The sequence below is a fragment of the Heteronotia binoei genome, chromosome 1, assembly GCF_032191835.1.
Source record: "Heteronotia binoei isolate CCM8104 ecotype False Entrance Well chromosome 1, APGP_CSIRO_Hbin_v1, whole genome shotgun sequence".
Lineage (NCBI taxonomy): Eukaryota > Metazoa > Chordata > Lepidosauria > Squamata > Gekkonidae > Heteronotia > Heteronotia binoei.
In genome coordinates this window covers 207789601-207811376 of record NC_083223.1, presented here as the reverse complement: position 1 = coordinate 207811376, position 21776 = coordinate 207789601, and the positions used below count along the sequence as shown (strand labels likewise).

General features: G+C 43.1%; 1 protein-coding gene across 1 annotated transcript in view; it reads left to right on the top strand.

The window, feature by feature from the left end:
- The window catches only part of PPP2R5A (protein phosphatase 2 regulatory subunit B'alpha), an 82275-nt gene that overhangs the window by 33215 nt on the left and 27284 nt on the right, over positions 1-21776 (top strand). The window contains exons 2-5 of the mRNA XM_060247126.1: positions 12335-12531; positions 18968-19069; positions 19879-19971; positions 20468-20598. Of these exons, the coding sequence (XP_060103109.1) occupies positions 12335-12531; positions 18968-19069; positions 19879-19971; positions 20468-20598 (523 nt within the window). The remainder of the gene's footprint in view (positions 1-12334; positions 12532-18967; positions 19070-19878; positions 19972-20467; positions 20599-21776) is intronic.

Below are 21776 nucleotides of genomic sequence, written 5' to 3'. Positions count from 1 at the left end.
GTCGTTTCTGACTCTGGGATAATGTCACATCACAACGTTTTCACGGCAGACTTTTTACGGGGTGGTTTGCCATTGCCTTCCCCAGTCATCTACACTTTACCCCCAGCAAGCTGGGTACTCATTTTACTGACCTCGGAAGGATGGAAGGCTGAGTCAACCTGGAGCCAGCTACCTGAACCCACCTTCCACCAGGATCGAACTCAGGTTGCGAGCAGAGCTTGGACTGCAGTACTGCAGCTTACCATTCAGTGCCACAGGGCTCCTATAAAATAAAGCATAATGATGAATGAATTCTTAAAATAATGCTCAAAACTATAGACTTAAGTTGTGGGGCCAGTTTTAAAAAAAGCAAGATGAAAAAAAAGACAGTCTGCCTTTTCTTGTAGTCTAATCTAAAAAGTCACAAAAGTGTGTATGGAAGAGACTGGGTTTCTAACATGTACTTCTGCTCTGTTTCCCCTCCAATTCCTCTAGTTTTAAAGTTAAGTATGCTAAGATTTTTTAAACTGAAGTAACTGAGAATGGGACTTTGGATTAGCTGATTCCCTTATGTGTTCTCAATGCAAATGTAATAAACAGAAGGAAAGAGATTGTATGTTTATGGAATTATCTCATGCCCTCGTTTGTTTTATTTATCTGCTCTGAACCAGTAAATTTCCTGTTGAGTGTATGGCTATAAGTGGCGAGCCTGTTTTCAAGTTTTGTATTCTGTCCCATAATAGAAATAGTTGACTGCTGTTTTAGGTAGGCAATGAGAAATTGGACTGTTCTGAGGAATGGCATCTCCTGTTTCTATTATGGGGCTGTTCATATTATGTAAATAGAGAGGGAATTCCCTGTAGAGTGTACTACTGCAGAACCACTCAGTTCTGGGGCTAGCTCCATAGGCCTGAAACTCAGCCTAGCATAGCTAAGCTTGAGGATAAAATATGTTGGAGGCTGCTTATCCAGTTTTGAACCTCAGTGGTACAATGTGTGTCTTGTGGCTCCCTAAATTATGCATATGAAGAAAATAGCAAACCCCCCCCCAGCTCTGATTCACTCCTCTCAGCATATTCTAAGATTGAAATTGCCTTGTTCCCATTGATAATTGTAGAGAGTAAAAGAAAGTATGTCCCTGTTCATTCTCCTGGACTATTAGCTATGTGGATCCTCCATGCTGTTTCAAATCTACATGAAGAAGAAGAATTGCAGATTTATACCCCGCCCTTCTCTCTGAATCAGAGACTCAGAGCAGCTTACAATCTCCTTTATGTTCTCCCCCCACAACAGACACCCTGTGAGGTGGGTGGGGCTGAGAGAGCTATCACAGCTGCTGCCCTTTCAAGGACAACCTCTACGATAGCTATGGCTAACCCAAGGCCATTCCAGCAGGTACAAGTGGAGGAGTGGGGGAATCAAACCCGGTTCTCCCAGATAAGAGTCCACACACTTAACCACTATACCAAACTGGCTCAAACTGAAATAATTTAGAGAGATTGTCCAGGGATTTGGATAAGTTTATCACTATACTGCTGGCACTTCCAACTCTATTACTGAACAGCTGAGTCAGATCTGGAAGTCCTTAGCTGGTGTTTGGAGAAAGTAATGGAATGGATGAGTTCCAATAAACTGAAATTCAATCCATATAAAACTGGTTTATTCCTGAGTATCAGCCTCTGTGACATGAAATTAGGAACTAGCCTGTTTTGGAGGGGGTTGCATTCCTCCTGTAAGAATACACTTATAGATTGGGGATGCTGCTTTGTCTGGAATTGCAATTAGAGACTCAGGTTTCTCCATGGCATGTACTATCTTTCAGCAGCATCAGCTTCAGTTGCCAGCTGCAGCTCTTCCTTGAGAACTAGATTTGCCTACAGTGTTCCATGTTCTAGTCACATCCAGATTATGTTGTTATAACATGTCCTCTTTGCCTTTAAAGACGTTAGTACAAAATGCCATGGCTAGGTCAAAAAATTAGATATAGGAAGCATATTACCCCCATGCTAAAAAATCTTCACTGACTGGACTTGTTTCCAAGGCACAATTCAAAGTATTGTTTCTTACTTTTTTAGTGTTCCAAATGGTTTAGGACCAAGGTACTTGAAGGGTTGACTTTTTCCATACAACCCTGCTTACCAGTTAAGATCTCCATCCCAAACTATGTCTGTGGAATAAGGCAAGGGGTAAACAGGGCTTGTTCGGTAGTAATAGGTAGTTCTCTCCCAGAAGCTAGGTTGATGTCTACCATTTAGAACTCTAATTAAGACCTTTATTTGCCCAGGCTTCTAGTCAAGTCATTTTTCTGGCTGTCTTTTAGTATTTTCAGTGATACGTCATAATTTATGCTGACATTGTTTGTGTTTTTATTGAGCCTTTGCTGTTAATTGCTTGCTTATTTGCCAGTTGATCATACTAATTTTACAGTTTTTTGTCTGGGTTGCTCTTTCTGTGTTAGGCTTCTGTTTAATTGCAATTGTTCTATAATTTTGTGTTACTTATGAGCTAGTTTATTTCTTATGAGCTAGCTATGTTACTTATGAGCTAGTTTAGATGGCTTTGTTCTAGAGTAGGGGTGGCCAACAGATGTTTTTTTGCTGGCTGGGGCTGATGGGAGTTGTAGGCAAAATACATCTGGAAAGCTATCATTGGCCATCCCTGTTCTAGAGAAATAGCATTGAAATGTGCCAGCAAAAAATGAAATTATGGATGCAATGTGATAGTGGAAAATGACATCAACTTGCAGCCAATTTATGATCGCTCTGTAGAGTTTTCAAGGCAAGAGACGAACAGAGATGGTTTGTCATTGGATGCCTCTTAATCATGTTTCTATCAAATTCCTTGAACTGCCAAGATGAGGCTCATTAAGAAATAAATGGTGATCTGGATAGGCATTAGGCTAAATTGGAGAACTTGAGATGCATCTTGAGCGTACCTGAGAGTTTATCATACTGATAGTAGTAGACCTGGCACTGAAATCATCAAGGGTCATCAAATGTTAGGAAACAAGTGGATAAGAAATTATAAAGTGAGCTTCTCTCATAGATGCAGAGCTATGACCAGAATGAACTTTAAATGTATCAGTGAAGACTCTGGTTTTTAACTTGCCAGTTATATATAGATCCTAGGTATTAAAAGTCAGGTTGTCAGGGTAACATGATGCTATGTAATCTTGTGGACTATATCTGCAACTGCAGCTGTTAGAAAAATATTTTGTTTTAAAAGTCTTAGTTACTATTTTTTATAATTTACATACATCTGAAGTCTTGACTATAATAACAACCTTTTGAGATAAACTGAGTAATTTTACCAGCCTATATGGGATTATTGGGTATGATGAGCTGTGGTGTCACTAATAAGCAGATGAAACCTAGTCCTACCTTTCTTCTCCAGCTAATCCTGGGGAATATATTGATGTTCTGAACTGGTGCTTGGAATTGGGCTGGATGAGGGCGAACAAGCTGAATCCTGATTCTGACAAGACACATTCTCTGGGTTGGTAGAAAAGCAAACCAGGGACTTGAAGTCTTTCCTGTCTTGGATGGAGTTATACTTCCTCTCTGAAAAACCAGGTTCACAGCTTGGGAGTGCTACTTGACGCAGCAGTCACCTTAGAAAACCAGGTGACTTCTTTTGTCTTACTTTGGCTGGTGCATCAGCTGTGCCAGTTCCTGGTTCATTCAGAACTAGCCACAGTGATCCATGCCTTAGTTACATCTAGACTGGACTACTGCAGTGCTCTCTGGACTAATCTTAAACAGTGTTTGGAAGCTGCAGCTGGTTCAGAATGCTGTGGCTAGACTGCTGGTTGGGGCTACCTACTGGGACTGTGTGACCTTGCTAGTACAGCTGGCTACCGGTCCACTCCCAAGCGCAATTCAAGCTGTTGGTTTTGTCCTTTGAAGCCATACATGACTTGTGACCAGGGTGTCTGAAGGACCATCTTCTCCCATATGTTCCTGCCCAAGGAATTAAGATCACAGGGAGAGGCTCTCCTGACTGTCCTGCCAATAAAAAATACTGGTCTGGGGGGCACTTGTGAGAGAGAACCTTTTTATTGGAACAACCCCCTTAAGGAGATGCTCCTGATCCCCTCGCTTTCGATCTGCAGGAGACAGTTGAAGACAGTTTTATTTAGAACTTCATTTAACTAATTTGGTTTTTATTTATTGGCAATCCTATTTGAGTTTAAATTGTAATCTTTTATGGGGGGGCGGGTCATAATCATTGTTTCATTTACATTGTAAGCTTCCTTGAGTTTTGCAAGTTAGAAAGGCAGCTAATAAATGTTTTAAATAAATATTGACAAATAACTGTTCTGAAATTAGCAGAAGTTCAGAAACATACCAGATGTGTGGGTCGCTAGTTCAGAACTCTGGAAAGAATGAAGTGTTCTGCTAAAGTTCTTTAACTATGATCCCTTAATGAGGTGAAAAGTATCCGTAATGTGACTATTTTGGTTAAATCTGTGGACAAGTACGTGCTTTGAAAACATCTCCAATACTTTTATGTCATTTTATTCAGACCTAAATACTGTTGGTAGGTTTGCTTTACTCTGATCACACATATGAAAACACTTTGATACATTCTCTTGTGTTTTCAGTTACTGGTATTGCAGTCCTGAAGCATTTGCCAGTCCCTGCCTTTACTTCTGATTTTGTGTGCTCAGATGTTGGACTTGCTAATGTAGTACTGAGCTGGGGACATTTTGCTTCAATGTAAGCCACAAAATTGTTTCTAAATATACACAGTTCAAAATGGGCTTTGTGTTAGGCTGCTCCAGGGCTGACTTCAGCCATGTTGAAGTAATCTTACTTTAAAAATAACCTTCCACTCCAGGGTTCTCCTGTTCTTTTAATATACCAACTTTTTGCATATTTGTCCTTGTTGGGAATTGCTACTTAAATCCAGAATTTATTATGGTACTGTAAAAACTGTCCTTGTTTCACTCCCTCACCCCATGTTGGGCATTTTCCTAGTTTTTATATGTTCCTCTCTGTCGTCTGGTGTCATAGATTGTAAGGGAAGGGCAATGTGTACTATGAGAGGGAACTGGGAATCACAGTCACAAGACTACAGTGAGGAGTACTGGATGAAGACCATGACATGCTGCATAGGAACAACAACTGTGAAGTCAAAAACCATATTCAACTTCCTTTGTTCTGGCTTAGAGAGCAATCCTAAGTGGATCTACTCTGAATTCTGCTATGGCCTATTCAGTAGAGCTTACTCTCAGAAAAGTGTCCTTAGAATTGCACTGCAAATCTTCCTTTTATGCAGTGTAAGCATTAAAGCATTAAACTAAATAAAGCTTGGGAATAGGATGACTGAGTAGACCTTGTGATAAATATTTGTAAAATTATGGGAGAAATACAGAGAGGGGTGAAACCATCTCTTATAGTGCTACTTCTAGAGGACATCTAGTGTGGTGGTACATTCAGGATGGAAAATAAGTGTTTTATACAGTACACAGTTGACCTAAAGAATTCATTGCCATGAAATATTGCATACCAACTGGCATAAGTGATTCTAAACATTACTGAATCCTGCAACTTATTGAAGATATGTCTACAAACAGCTGTTAAGCTATATTAACTAAAAATAGAAAAAAGACAGACATCTGATTTCAGGATGTTGGGGATGAACAGTCCTCCGAATATTCTGCTTTTGATACATGACTGAGTTAGACAGGCATTTTGTCTGACCTAGTGTGACAGGTTCTTTTCACTAAGAGTGTGGCCAGGTGGCGCTGCCTACCTCTATAGGAGTACCCCACCTGAATAAGGGGACCCCAAGCTAAGGAAACAAAATTGGTTCTTTTCAGAAACAGGCCAAGGAGACACTCTCTTTCAAAATAGCAGAGAAACATGCTTGGGCCTGGCCTTGATTACAATACAGGCTTCTCCTGGTCTGGCTACTTTCTCCCTCTCAACTGAATGATGAGATGTTTATGGGTTCAGCAGGTAATGTATTGTTTCTGTCTTAATCCTCAGCCAACTGATTAAGTGGCCATCTCCCTGCTTCCTTACTGCAACTCAGCCTATCTTTTGTTTAACCCTATGGTAATGTCTGGCACCTGAACGAATCCTTTGTCTTCTGTGCTTACTCCTCCTCAGGGTATCTCTGCTAAATTGCTTAACCATTAAAAACCCATCCTGACCCATTCTAACCTATACTGACAAACATTATTTGGGGGAGGGACAGTGGCTCAGTGGTAGAGCATCTGCTTGGGAAGCAGAAGGTCCCAGGTTCAATCCCTGGCATCTCCAAAAAAGGGTCCAGGCAAACATGTGTGAAAAAAACTCAGCTTGAGACCCTGGAGAGCCGCTGCCAGTCTGAGAAGACAATACTGACTTTGATGGACCAAAGGTCTGATTCAGTATAAGGCAGCTACATATGTTCATATATGTTCATTATTGAGTCAGCCTAACCTATTGTTTCAACCTAGAAATCCATTCACCCAAGAAAGATACATCATCACCTATTAAGGCGCAATCAGAGCTCTGTGAGGGTCTTCAACCCTTCAAACTTTATAAAACATGAGAGCAAGCCACACCTCCTTGTTCAGTCAGTCTGAACACATGTAGACAGATTGTCCCCTCCCCCTTACTCTAAGTAAGGGGCCCCTCAGACATGGCACGATGGCTGTGCATGTGTCTATCTTTAATATCTAAATGGACCTCTGCACATCTGGACAGGTAGTATTGCCTTTGTAATAAACCCGAAAAGCCCCTATCTCTCACCTCTATTTTTCCTAGCCCTTGAATATGTGTATTTTATTGTTTGTGTGTGTGATTGTGCCTTTTACATATTTTTCTAGTAAACATAAAATATATTCAATCTGGAGTCTTTTCTTCCTGAGACCAGACCTCTGTATCATTGGTAAAGATCTCAGCTTCTAATTCGTTCTTCCAAGTCTCCGTCTTGCTAATTTCCCCATCTTAAAAAGGAGACCCCAGCATTTCCTGTAACAAGAGTATACTACCAAACCTACAGTACCTTAATGAGAGCACAAAATTCTCAATTTAGTCAGAACTATGCAGCATAACACATGTGTAACTCTACATAAGTATCTCAAGCTGTTGAGCCAAAAGCTATCATTTAAGTAACAGGATTTTGGAGGTGTCCCTCTAAGTAGAGCTAGTCTTTCTCCCTCTGAGATGGAACACATCTTGATAGGGTGATTCCCACTGTCCAGTCAAGGAAGGCAGGAACTAATTTTAAGGTTCCCGTCTTCAGCATCAAGGGAGTCACCCTCTCCAGTTTATTTCCTGCCTCAGAAGGAAGATAAGCTAGGCAAATGGACACCCCTATCTCATCTGCTTTCTAACAGGAGTCAAGTAGCACCTTTAAGACCAACAAACTTTTATTCAGAATGTAAGCTTTCATGTGCATGCACACTTCTTCAGATGATCTATCATCTGTTTTCTGTTTCTTTTCTTGCTCTTCCCTCCCATTGATTTTGCCTTGCCCTCTGCCCATTCTCTCTCCCCACCCCCCCAAAAAAAATCCTGGGAATGTGGACAGCAAAAAAGAAAAAAGAGCCCTGCAGACACCCCGTATATTCAGCTGCTGAGAGTGGGAAAGCATGTGGCAGCTGATTAAGGAATGACACACCTGCAAGACAACAATGATTTCTCCTCAGCAGGGTAGACAGAGGTAGACAAGGCACAAAAGAGACTGCTGACCCTTTGGTACATTGCCAAGAAAAATTGCCTCACTGCAAGTGTGCCTAGGCCAGTAGCTGAATTGGGCTGCATGGCTTAAGAGTTCAGCCATTTTGAACCAACCTATTCTGCAGGAACCCCTTCTCACAAGAGTTGCTCACTGGAGAAAATGTCTGTAAAGGCAGTGGATGTCTCCACCAAGTTCTAGCCAAGTGTTCTAGTGAAGTCAAGCCAGCCTCCCTGTAAGATAACCAATCCAACATTGGAGACCCTAATGCCCCCCAGTTGGATTCTAGTTACAGCAGCAATTCCAGCCCTGGTAACATAAGACCTTTTGGGCCAAATCAATTTTTGACCAGATCTTATGTCCTTTTATTAAGCAAGCTATGTGGGAGGGGTTTGGAAATATCTGCCACAGCCTCATGTCTAACCTTAGTTTCTCCATATAGTTCCATTCCATTTCTTCTTCTTCCCCCTCTCCTGCCTCTTGGGACAGGAGAGGGCCCAACAAACACAGGATCAGCGATCACAGGTTTTCAAGTCTTCACACCTGGCCAACTAAGACAACCCAAAAAGGAGTCCCCCCCCAAAAAAGGAAGCATTAGGCTGGGACTCAGAAACTTTCTCTGATTCAGAGGCAGAGGGAGGGGAGCAAAATAGGGAGGATGTAGAGATACCAGAGTGACCAAATAGATTCTTTAAGGCTGAGGATTATCAGTACTTAACTTACCCAAAACACTTATTGCGTTAGAAGTCCCAACAGCCTCCAGAGGTCAAGAAGCCCTCTGATTCTAAGCAAGGGTCTAGACCCAAAGGGAACAAGGAGTTTCTTTCCAGATCAGAACCTAGAGAAAGAGTGGTTTCTATCTCTGCATACTTGGAAGAACAACTAAAATCTGAATGGCTTCAAACAATGGCAAATAGACAAGGCCCTAATTACCTTAAAAATTATACACCCTTCCATTCCAAAGCCATTGTCACAGCTTATTCTTTTCATGGAGATAGGCTATTTGGAGATTGTTTGGACAAAATCCTTGTGGAAACAAAATATAAGAAGAAAGCTTTGCCTAAAAACTTGAGGTGTATGGATAGAAGGAAAGTGCAGTGGGGCCTCCTTTCACACCCAGCACATTTAATCAAGATTCAGGAAAGGCCAAAGAAGTTCCTCCTGGAACCAATCAAGACTGTTCTACAGAGGAGGAGGGCAACTATCCAGATTCGCTAGACAACTCAGTCCTCAATCCAAAGAGTTGATCAGGACAGGGAACATTGCAAAGCATGCCACCAGCAGCATCCTGGTGGGAGGACAGCTTCTATTCAAGGAAACCTGGATCCAACCTTAAGCAGAAGGGTTTTGCAACAGAATTCTCCAGTGTTCCACCAGAATGCTTCATACGGTCACCAGTTTCAAAAAGACCAGAAAAATGACAAAGGACTGTTAAGGCAATTTGACACCTCTGTTTGATAAATGCCATTTCCAGACAAGAAGTCAGGAGTCTGCTCCATATTTTTTACAGTGCCAAAGAGAAATGGAGATTGGAGGGCTATCCTGGACCTAAAATTCCTGAATAGACTTATCAAAGTGAGGCACTTCAGGATGGAATCTCTACACTCCATCATCTACAGTGATTCTATGCACTGTAGTTCAGTTAATGGAATCTCTGCAACCAGGAGAGTTTCTGACCACCAGCCTCACAGAGGCGTACATAAGCACAGACGTACTGGTGATGAGTCACCACATCAGCCATGGGCCTGTCAGTTGCCACTCAAGTTCTGTTGCATTCCATTGGTTGAGTCCAATTAGTGTCATATGCAACTTGAACCTTCACTATTCAGCTGAAAATTGCCATTGGCTATTATTGCCCATGGTCTCTATAGTGAGGTTCTTTGCATCAGAAAGAAGTGAAAATTAGTTCAATTTTGTACCAGAAGTAACTGTGACAGCTGCAATAGGGCTGTCTCTTTGGCAGCAGACAATCAGTAGAGCTAAGCTATTTGCCCACAGCAACCTCAGCTATCAGACAGCACATTTTCTAGTTAGCATTTCCAGTATTCTAGAAGCCAAGTGACTGCAGGCGGGGCACCTTGATCAGACATCACCCTTCTAAAGAGGGGAGAGCAGTCTAACTCCATCCCTCTAAGGAAGAGAGTGCCTGTCACCATTCCAGCTTCAGCATCTGTGTGACTGTCATCATGCCCCCCTGCACCCCCCATAATTATTCTTCCTTATCTCCATTCAAAGGGCTTTGAGACACCAAAAACATGGGGACACATACCCATGCGGGGGGGGGGGGGAGCTGGCATCTGTTTCAGCTGTGGAGTGGGTGGGAAGACAGCAAGGGTGGGGAGGTGAATGAAGGCCAAGGGTTGGTTGGTGGGCGGGAAGACAGAAAGGGTGGGGGGAGTAGTCAGTCATGGGTGGGGGGAGTAGTGGAATGCCAAGGGTGTAGGGGTAATTGAGAGGAAGGGGTTTTTTGAGAGGAGTGAATACCTTCCCTTAGGTGGATGAGTGGAAAGACAGCAAGGATGGGGGGGGGGCACTCACCAGAGCCTCTTTCTAGAGCCTGCTGTATTTTCCCCCACAACAGGCCTTATTCCTAGTTTATCAATAAGGATGTTATTTGTTGTTTCCAGTGCAGAGTTTCTTCCAATCAAGAGGTCTGGCCCTATAGAATCAGCCTACCCTCTGAGACTTGATTTTGTAGACCATGTATAGGCAATATAAAAGTACTTAAACTTGCTTTTAAAGTGTAGCTCATAGAATTATTTTCAGGTCCCATGCCTCCACAGTTCATGTGGAGCTTTCTACCTGCTTTTGGGAAAGGGCTTTCTTCTGCATAGTATGCACTGGAAAGGGGGAAGGAGGTAGTCTTAGGGGTCCAAGAACATTTAAAACTGAGGTTCCTTTGGTTCTTTAAGAACTGCTGGACTGAAAAAATTGAATTGCATATGTCCACTGTATAAGGTTTTCGATTGTGTTTCATAGTTAGGGTCTTGGTGTTACATTTGACCCGCCATGGGCACAAATGGTAGAAAATAGTATATATTGAATAAACTATAGTTATTAAAAGATATTTGGGAAATAAAAGTGTCTAGTTCTAAAATGGAAGTACTAAAGAGATGTATATCCCTCCACCATTGGAGAAAGTTGAAAAACACACCTATTTCCCCCTGGTTTTTAAAATATCTACCTCTGTCTGCTGTACTGTTGGTTGTGTTGTCTGCATTTATTGTACCATTAACTACACTAATAGTGTCTACCACAGAATCTTTGGTATGAGCTTGCACAGCTTGTGTTAAGTGTATTCTCTTATTCAAAATATAATCTGGCCAACGCAGACCCGACAAAGTGCTACCAGCTTCCGAACCCTGCTGCTATTCTGGAATGATCGTTTCACTTCTCTTACATACATTTCAAGTAAATTTCGGGGTAGTTGGAGGGAACCAGAGTCCTTATAGAGTAGTGGTCCCCAACCTTTTTTGGCCCCAAGGCCGGCCTGCCGACCATGACCCCAGGGCTGGCAGGGTGGGGGCACCCAATTCAGCCACCCCCCACCCTCCATGGTGTTTCCTCCTCCCTCCTTCACTCCCCGCACAGCCTCCTCCCTTTTTCCTCTCCCCGTTTCCTCCTCTCTCCTTCGCCCTCCGTGCAGCCTTGCTTCCTCCTCCTTCCCCCGTTTTCCTTCTTCACTGCAGACCCCCCCCCCCCAGCCTTGCCACTCCTCTAACCATTTTCACCATTTTAAGGCCGGGGAATGGGCCATGAAGTGCCTCCCAGTTCAACCCCCCCCCCCCAGTCAGCTGATGGGCAGGAAGACTGCCGCAGCATCAGCGAGTGACGCTGCCCTTGCCTCCTTCCCTTCCTTGGCCTTAAAATGGTGAAAACGAGGAAGAGGAGGCACCGTGGGGGGGAGGGAAGCAACGAGGCTGTGGGGGAGGCAGCAAGGCTGCGTGGCCCGTTTCAAACAGGCCGTGGCCCAGTACCAGTCCCCGGTCCGGGGGTTGAGGACCCCTGTTATAGAGGAAAGTACAATGCTAATTCCAAATTTCTTTTGAAGAAGAGAGCTCCCTATACACATGGAGAATTTACACTGACTTACTGATCTCCCCTGACTAAGAATCTAGATCAATCTTTAGAAATATAGAGTCAGACCTGTGTTCACTTTAGTTCAGAATTGTCTGCTTGGTCAGAGCTAATATTCAAGGTCTTTTCTAGCACACGTTTCCTGAAATCTTTTAAAAGGAGAAGAGTATTAAACCTGGGATCCTTTGCATGCAAAAGATGTACTCTTCTACTGAGTGAGTGTATATGAGATTTCCTTATATGGATTTAAATGCTTGATCTGTCTGTATGTGCTGTGCCATTGAGCCATAGCTGCTTCCTGTGGACAAAAGGACCTTGCTGACAGGCATCACATCAAAAGAACCCCAGTATGACTGAGTTCATTTGGTGTAGCCCAACATATTTTGTACAGTGATGCTGAAGGGAGAATAGAAGTATAGAGACTACATACATAGGCTGGCTTCAACGTGTAACTGCTGAGAGAGCATAAGATTTGGTATTTCCCAGTTTGTATATATTGCATTTCCATTATTGGAGCTTGTGGCAGATGTTCACTTCTGTATATTACCACACAGATTTGGAATCCTAGTGGTAAAATGGTGTTATCATTGCCTCCCCTTTACAGATGCCACCTCAAATGAACAGCAAGACCTCTTTTGTCAGAAGCTGCAACAATGTTGTGTATTGTTTGATTTCATGGACTCTGTCTCAGACTTGAGGAGCAAAGAAATTAAAAGAGCGACGCTGAATGAACTGGTGGAATATGTTTCAACAAATCGTGGTGTGATTATTGAATCAGCATATTGTGATATAGTGAAAATGGTAAGTAACTAATTGAAGTGGTGTGTTCTTTTGGATACCTTTAAAATGAAACTTAATACTGCTTGCTTAACTGGGTTTGTGTTCTAAATTACCTTTCTGTGTTAGAACAGTACCTTGGCTGGCACTTTCAACTAGCTGTCACTAAATTGATCAAAATTGGTTATACTCTTTGGAGCAGAAATCCGCTTGTCCACCACTTGGCTTTTTGAAATTGGCTGTGTGGTGACTAAATTTTTTTGTGGGGGGGGGGCATAAAATGCCGCTGCAGCAGCTGCCACCCCCTCCCCTCCTGCAACTTTGCCCCCCCTGTCACCCCCTGCAGTACCTCCTCCTCCCTCCGTCATACTTTTAAGGCCCAGGGAAGGGTTGGTGAAGCACTGCTCCAGGTTCTTTAAAAGGCAACTGGCGCAGAAGGCTGACCACTTGGCTCTTATGCAGACCCACCCCCAGTGCTGCTTATGAGCACGCCAGAGGGGCATAGGAGCCCAGTGGCCAGCCTTCTGCGTGGGTTTTCCTGATTGGTGTGTGTGTGGGGGGGGTCGCCTTTTAAAGAGCCCGGAGCAGTGCTTCACCGCCCATTCCCTGGGCCTTAAAAGTGTGATGGAGGGAGGAGGAGAAGGCGCTGCCAGGGGGGCGCAGAGCTGCAGGAGGGGAGGGGGTGGCAGCTGCTGCAGCGGCATTTTACCCGCCGATCAGGTGTTCGATGGGGGGCAGGCAGCTTCTGCCTGGGGTCTCAGCCCAATGGTGGGGCCACAGAGCTTTAAGGGGGGGTTGAATGGGGTGGCCTGGCCCTTCATAGCTATGGGCCTGTTCCAGTGACAACTGTCACAATGGTAACATTTGCCCAGAGGCACTCTAATTCTATTTGTATGCCTTGGAATTTTATGATCTTCTGTTCTGCCTTTTCTATACTGCTGTCTCCTGGGATTGTGGCATCAGTGATCCAAACCCTATTTCTGATTTTGTCTACAGTTGTGGTATTGGGGGTATAATGCTTCAAATGTTTATCTGTTTGTAATCAGAAGTCTCAAAGAATCTTTGTTTAATAATTCTCCATGATCCTGTCTAGTTTGTGCGCCTGTGAATTTCTGGCTGATAGTAAGCCATATTTTTTGCAAAGCTTCCAGTGCAACATAGCTGCAATTCTATTTTGAAGTTTTTTTCTAGTCATTTTGAGCAATTTTACTGCAGGCACTGATCTTGTGGTGGACTGTTTCATCCTTTGCCTTGCAAAGTCGACATTTGCTGTCATCATTGATTTTTTTACTCTTTCATACTATTTCATATATTCATTTTGAGTGCCTGTTCTTGTGTAGTTAGAATTAAGCCTTCCATTTCTTTATCCAAGTGCCCATTTTGGAGCTACTTCCAGGTATTTTCATTATCAACTTAGGTCTCATCGTCTTTCAAATACTGTACATGCAAGTACTTTTCTTTCCAGTTGTCAAAGTGAGTTTTGATTTTATTATTATTATTAATATTATTATTAGTTTACTGTTGCCCTTAGGTGAAGAGCTATTGACTGAGGCAAGCCCTTTAAGAAACATAGTTGTTGCTTGTATGCAGTACAGTGGGAGATCTTTAGAGTCTTTTTTTTTCTCCCCAAAGAACTAAGTTCTTCCCTTGGTTTACCCCACCTCCCCAAACACAAGTACAATCTTCAATATTGACTGAAGGGTTTTTTTTTTATTTTAAAATACATCCCTCTGAGCAGTTTCAGGATTAAAGGGGACTCAGCCCTTAACTGTGCCAGCAATTCAAAAGTGGTTTGTAAAGTTATGATGGTATGTTTTACTAAGTCTAAGTCTTTTTGCCTTAAGGCCTTTTATGAATGTTGTGAAAGGCAGGACTTCTTTTGAGCTGGAACGCACAGGAACACAGTTCAAGCCGGCTTGCTGTCAGGGGGTGTAGCCTAATATGCAAATGAGTTCATGCTGGGCTTTTTTTACAAAAAAACCCCTGGTGAAAGGTAATGGTAAGATAAGATAGTGAGAATTAGTTGCACTAAAAAGGGAGAGTTTGGAGAGGGACTTGAAATTACCGTATTTTTCGGTCCATTGGACGCTCCGGACCATAAGACGCAGGTGCCTGGCTGGCAGACAAGGGCGAGATCGCTTCCTCCACCCCCACCGCAAACCCAGCACTTCGCAGGGAGCGATCTCGCCGCTTGTCTCCCAGCCAGGTACGCAGGCGCTGGCGTGCTTCCCCCGCGCCTGCGTGCCTGGCTGGGAGACAAGCGGCGAGATCGCTCCCTGTGAAGTGTTGGGTTTGCGGTGGGGGCGGAGGGAGCGATCTCGCCGCTTGTCTCCCAGCCAGGCATGCAGGCACGGAAAAAGCATGCCGCCCCCTCCGCAAACCCAGCGCTTCGCGAAGCGCTGGGTTTGCAGAGGGGGGGTGGTTCCTCTGTGCCTGGCTTCAGCTGCTGCTTATAGCAAGTGCTGGGATCGGAGGCTTGGCTGCCTCCGATCCCAGCCCTTGCTATAAGCAGCAGCTGAAGCCAGGCAGACAGGCACAGAGGAAGCACCCCCCCCCTCCGCAAACCCAGCGCTTCGCAAGCGCCGGCTGTGGAGGGGGCGGCGTGCTTTCTCCCTGCCTGTTTGCATGGCTTCAGCGCTGATGCTTAAAGCAAGCGCTGGGATCGGAGGGCGGAGGGAGCGATCCTGGCGCTTGCTGTAAGCGTCAGAGCTGGAGCCAGGCAGGCAGGCGCAGGGAAGCGCCGGGACGGAGGCAGCGGATCACCCCCCCCCCCGAGGAAGGTACGTATGGTACCTTCACTCCATAAGACGCACACACTTCCCCCCCACACTTTTTTTGGGGGGGAGGAAGTGGGTCTTATGGTGCGAAAAATACGGTACTTTTCTTGTGATTTTTCAAACACATATAGGAGATACGTTTTATTCTATCAGTTTTGATTATTGGAACACATTTTGCTTTAAAAATCACCTTAACTTAATTGAGGAACATTTGGGCAGGAATAATACAAGACAATACGTTACATCTCAAGGTTCCTCTCCTCTTTCACCCTCTTTAGGTCCTCTTCACTTTCTGCCAGTAGGGTGGTGTCATCTGCATATCTAAGATTGTTGATGTTTTCCCCAGCAACCTTAATTGTGGTTTGTAATTCATCCAGGCCGGCATTTCGCATGATATACTCTGCATATAAATTTAATAGGGTGACAATTTACATCCTTGTTCAACTCCTTTCCCTATTCTAAACCAATCAATTGTTCCATACCCTGTTCTGACAGTTGCTTCTAAATTGGGAAGGGTAGCAAATACAGTAGAAGACGGAGTCAGGATACAAGATGATCTTGACAGGTTGGAAAACTAGGGTAAAACAAATAAAATTCATGTTAACAGGAATAAATGTAAAGTTCTGCATATAGGTATGAAAAATCAAATGCATAATGATAGAATGGGGAACTTGTCTTGGCAATAGTCTGTGCGAAAAAGATCTAGAGGCCTTAGTTAGTGGATCATACACGGAACATGACTCAGTGGTGTGATGTGGTAGCTAAAAAGGCGAATGAGATTTGGGGCTGTATCAACAATAGTGTCCAGATCACACAAAGTGATGGCATCGCTTTGCTCTGCTCTGGTTAGACCTCACGCCTAGAATATTATGTTCAGTTTTGGGCACTGCAATTTAAGAAGACTATAGACAAGCTGGAATGTGTCCAGAGGAGGGCAACAAAGATGGTGAGGGGTCTGGAGACCATGTCCTATAAGGAAAGGCAGGAGAGGCGACGACTGAGAGGTGATATGATCACCATCTTCAAGTACTTAAAGGGCTGTCATATGGAGGATGATGCAGAGTTGCTTTGTGTTGCCCCAGGTCGGACCTAAACCAGCTGGTTGAAATTAAATCAAAAGAGTTTCTGGCTAACTTTAGGAAGAACCTTCTGATACGGCAGTTCCACAGACTTCCTCAGGAGGTGGTGGGCTCTCCTTTGGAGGTTTGAAATAGAGGCTAAATGGCTATCTGGCAGCATCCTGATTCTGTGAACTTAAGCAGATTGTGAGAAGGAGAGCAGGAAGGGTTGCATCAGTGCTTAGTTCTCGTGGCCCTTTCTTACACACCCAGGGAAATGCTGTTTGCCACTTTGGTGTCAGACAGCAATTTTTCTCCAGGCCAGTTTGCCAGGGAACCTGGAGTTTTTTTTTTTTTTCTGGGGGAGGGAGGAGGGTTACTATCTTCTAGGCATGGAGTAGGTGTCACTGGGTGTATGTGTAGGGGAGAGGTACTTGTGAATTTCCTGCATTGTTCAGGGGGTTGGACTAGATCAGGGGTCCTCAAACTTTTTAAATAGGGGGCCAGTTCACTGTCCCTCAGACTGTTGGAGGGCCGGACTGCCGTTACTGTACAAGCCTGCGGGCCGTCAGTTCTCCGTCTTCTGCATCTCTCTCCCTTCCCCACACCACACACCTCGGCCTGGGAACTCACCTCACCTCGGTATCACCTCACACTCTGTCTCCGCCGCCTCAGCCCAGTGCCGGAAGTGTGCGTTGCTAACGCGAGTTTAGGTCGAACGTCACTTCCGGTCTGATTTTTCCATAACCTGGCGGGCCGCATAAACGTCCTCAGCGGGCCGTAGTTTGAGGACCCCTGGACTAGATGATCCTGGAGGTCCCTTCCAACTGTATGATTCTGTGATCTTGAGAGAGTTCTAGACCTTCCTACATTGAGGCATAGCTCTGGAAGATATGGAGCAGTAGAAATAAGGATTGCTATAAGATATGTTGGTTGCCTTTCCCATACAGCTGAATAATGAAACAATCACTCATGGGAGGATTTTTAAGTTTCCAGAGCTCTCAGTTGTTATTCTTGGAAGAAAATGGGAGCAGAATATACTACTAACATAGGATTCAGCTTCTCAGTAGTGTACTTTGATTTCAGTCTCTCCTAGATCGCATTTACAAAATCTGGGTGATGCTTATGTTTTGAAAAGGTTTTGCACCATGGTTTGAGAGATACTTTAATACCATTTTATGGCAGTTATTGAGCTCATCTTGTTTTTATTGGCTGTTGACTCTCAGTCAATAATGTTTTTTTTTTAATTGCTACAGTTTGAGGACTCTAGAAGAATGATGTTGTTACATGCCCTGAGCCTGCCTCGGCGGGATGGGCAGGATATAAACCCCATCAGTCAATCAATCAATAAAATATCACATCTTTGAAAGTTACAAAGATAAGTTGTAAATTGGAATATTCTTTAGCAAATGGCTGCAGTACCAAGTGTTCACAAATGAAGCTCTAATAAAGTTCACAGGGTTTTTTAGTCTTCCTTTTTCTTTCTTTGACAAGCCTAGAAATTCTGAAAAGGCCCATAAATGGTCTGGGACCTTCAGTGCCACCCTTCCTGATATATCCCCCAAAGAGTGTTGCGTAGTAGTGACCAAAATCTGCTGATGATTTCTGGCCCAAAGAGCACCTGGCTGTCCTCAACCAGGGCCAAGGCCTTCTCGGCCCTGGCTCCAACCTGGTGGAGTCCCCTTCCTGGGGAGATCACAGCCCTGTGAGACTTGTTACAGTGCCACAGGGCTTGCAAAACAGAGTTGTTCTGCTGGGTGTATAGTTGAGGGCAACAATGGGCTCCATCTTGACAGTTTCCATCTTGGTTTGGCCTTCCCCTTTCCCCTTCCTTCTTCCCCTTTTCCTTCTCATCAAACAGCTAGACCTTAGTGCCACCTGAGATTCACACCATCTTTTAGCTGTCTAGTGGGAAGCATTTATTGTGTGTTTTATTGGATTAATTATATCTATATCAGTTTTATGAATGTTTTTACAAATGATGTTACCCACTGTGAGCCTGGTTTCTGGGGAGAGCAGGTTATACATTTTAACAACAATGACAACAATAATCTGAAGTGAAGCCAGACTTCTTTAAATTGTAATTTTCAAGTAGCATTGTCAAAGACTCCTGCCTGAGATCTTGAGTACCGGTAGTTGCTGAAGCTTATCTGACAGTACTAAACCAGGCAGAGCACAGTGCTGATCCTGTACAAGTAGATTTATACGTTGAGTTCCTCTGATACTGCAGAAGCATGTCTTGTTTTTGAAGAGAGCACTGCATGCACATTCTTTTCTCTAGCCTATCTTTTTGAGTGTTCATACGACAGTGATTAAGTGTATGCTTTGTATGAATAACTTCAGCTCAGTCTGTGTTCTCCCAGTTGAGAGATTTCTGCAAGACTGAAAAAGACTGATGCCTGTTTGAGAAGACCATACTGAGCTAGCAGTGCAGTTCTAAGGAGAATTGTACCTTTCTACTGCCTGTAGACCAATGGTTTGATCTTGTAGAAGGCATGTTCACATGCATCAGTATACAATTGCAGTTTTGGAATAAAGAGCTAAGTAGTTATAAGACCTGCTTTGTCTATTTTATGTAAAACTAAATTGAATATTTATTTTAATGAAGTAATTCTTTTTTTCCAGATTAGTTCTAATATCTTCAGAACACTCCCACCAAGTGAAAATCCAGATTTTGATCCAGAAGAAGATGAACCAACATTAGAAGCCTCCTGGCCCCATATACAGGTATATTATTTCTTGGTTTTCCAAATTATGCTGCGGTGAGTTAATGTCTTGCGGGTAGTGTGCTGCCCTAGCAATTTTGGAAGTGCAATGTATTCCTTTCATAAGTATCTTACATGTGTTGGTGTATGCTGTTGTGCTTTCTCTGTCACTCTATCTACAGTGTGATTTCCCTTCTATCTTTTACCCCCAAGCTCTTGGAATTTGCTGTTTTGGTATTTCTAACTCTTCTCTTTGTCTTCCTGGCTTCTGCCCTCTGCCTTTCACTCTGCCCTAACTATACAATTACCAATTATCTTGCTGCCAAAACTAAATGTCTCATCTGGTTTTCATTCTTGCTTTGTTTTTTGTTTGTTTGTTTTTTTGTTTTGCTGCTGCCCTGGATACATTCTTCTCTTGTTCGACTCCTTTGTGTTTTAGCTAGGATTTTCTAGGGCCTTAGTGCTAATGACACTTTGCTTTTAAACCAGAGTTTGTCTTCCACTTCTAGCCATGGCTTTAGGCTATGGATACTGCTTCAGTATAGATATAATACTATTGTAATCAGTCAGAAAACCTTTCATCTACCAAACCTAAGATAAGTCTTTGTTATCTGACTGAACCATCACAGGAGGACACAGGTGGTTTCTTAATAGCTTGAGCAGTGTGAGGTTTGGTTGGCTAAAACTGCTATATTGAATTTATTTGAACATATTCCTGCTGTCTCTTCTAGCTGACTCTTGGCACTGTGTAAGTTTTTTGTCTCTTGGAGATTTATGGATTCATTGCCTGTGAATACATATTTTCTAAAAAAAAAATTTGTTCTTTCATAGCTGGTGTATGAATTTTTCCTGAGATTTTTAGAGAGTCCTGATTTTCAGCCTAGCATTGCAAAGCGTCATATTGACCAGAAGTTTGTACAGCAGGTAAATAATCATCTGAAATGCTTAGCCTGTTGCTTTGCTTTTGCTAAGTGTAATCATGGTGTTGTATTGGGATGGGGGGGAATTGACCAAACTTCTTAAGCTGTATCCCTTAAGTATTGTAGCTTGTTTAGAAACATTAGGCTCATTTCAGAGTGAATTATTAATGCCTGAGTTGCATAGAAATAATGTGGTTTAACTATGAGTAAAATCTAATTATAATGGGATTTATGATGGAGTCTAATTTCGTATGGTTCATGTCTGTTGATGGACTTATTGCAGGTTATAATGTTACTAATCAGAATGCATCATGAAGCAGTTGCTTTATTATATTGTTTTTAAGTGGGTTTTGAGGGATTCCCAGTCTGCATGTGTGTGAAGTAATTTATTTGTGGCAAAATACTGAGGGTGGGGGGAGAGTCATGGCAGAACTTTTTTTTTATTCCGCTAAGTTAAGCTCTATCAGGAACTGAAATAATAAGTAATACTTTATTAATAGCTGTTGGAGCTTTTTGATAGTGAAGATCCACGAGAGCGTGACTTCTTAAAAACTGTTCTTCATCGAATTTATGGCAAGTTCCTTGGATTAAGAGCATTCATCAGAAAACAAATCAACAATATTTTTCTCAGGTATAATATATGCAGTTCTTTATGGAAGCATTAAGAACAAGGATGTGTTCTGAGGGCACATTTTAAAATGACCTTACTGAACTTTAAGTGGGTTGGGTAAATGCTGCCTTGGGAAACCTGTGTAGCATGATGGAAGACAGGTTAGAAGGAAATTTAGTCTGTATGTAAAGTGTGGTCAAGTCACAGCTGACTCATGGCAACCCCAGCAAGGGGCTTGTAAGACAAGTGAGAAGCAGAGGTGGTTTGCCATTGCCTTCCTCTGCCTTCCTTGGTGGTCTCCCTTCCAAGTACTGACCCTGATTAGCTTCCGAGATCTAACAAGATCAGGCTATACCATACTACCTTCTCAGGAAATGTAATAAATGATGTGTCAGCCCTGCAACTAAGAACACTATTGCTCACCAACAAATAAAAACAGCTATTACAAAATTTATTATTATTAAAGTAATTCAGAAGAAGAAATTCACCTTTCCTCTCTGACAGAAAGAAAAGCAGAATCTTTTTTGCCCAAACTGATGCATGTCATATCTTCTGTATAGAAATAAGTCTCACTGAGTTCCATGGGTCCTATTTCCATAAAGCGGGATGTACATGTCCACTGTAGTCCAGAATTGGACCTCCCGGTGCCCATTGTTTTGTTTTTAACCTAAAGGCAGCTGCAAGGGGCTGCCATTTGCTTGGCAGTACTGTGGGAAGAATTTTAATCCCTCTAGTGCCATTTTCCTGATGTGTTTTCCACAATGAGACAGTGTTAAAATCCCTTCCCCTTGCTGCCTTAGCAAACTGGCAGCCTCATGCTTCTGCTTCTAATAAAAAACAAAGATGTTGGGTGGGGGGGAGGGGTTCAGTTGCCAGATTTCCTGTGCAACTGTAGTTTGGCCCTTATCTTCCTGTTAAGTGTTTCTAGGATTTCAGCAGAAGAATCTTTCAACGGTTTTCTCCTGAAAAATGTTAAATGGCTTTAGCTTTTTACTCTTAGGAAAAACAAATGTCACCAACCTTACAGATTCCAGGCTCTGAGCATGCATGTGAAGGTAAACACAGCAGATAATCCCGCTGACTCAGACACAGAAGTGAGACTGTACAAAAAACAGCTGCTGCCACAACCATGCTGTTAGTAAAACAAAGTAGGAGACTTCAAGCATGAAAGTGAAAGCATGAAAACCTTAGTCATTCAC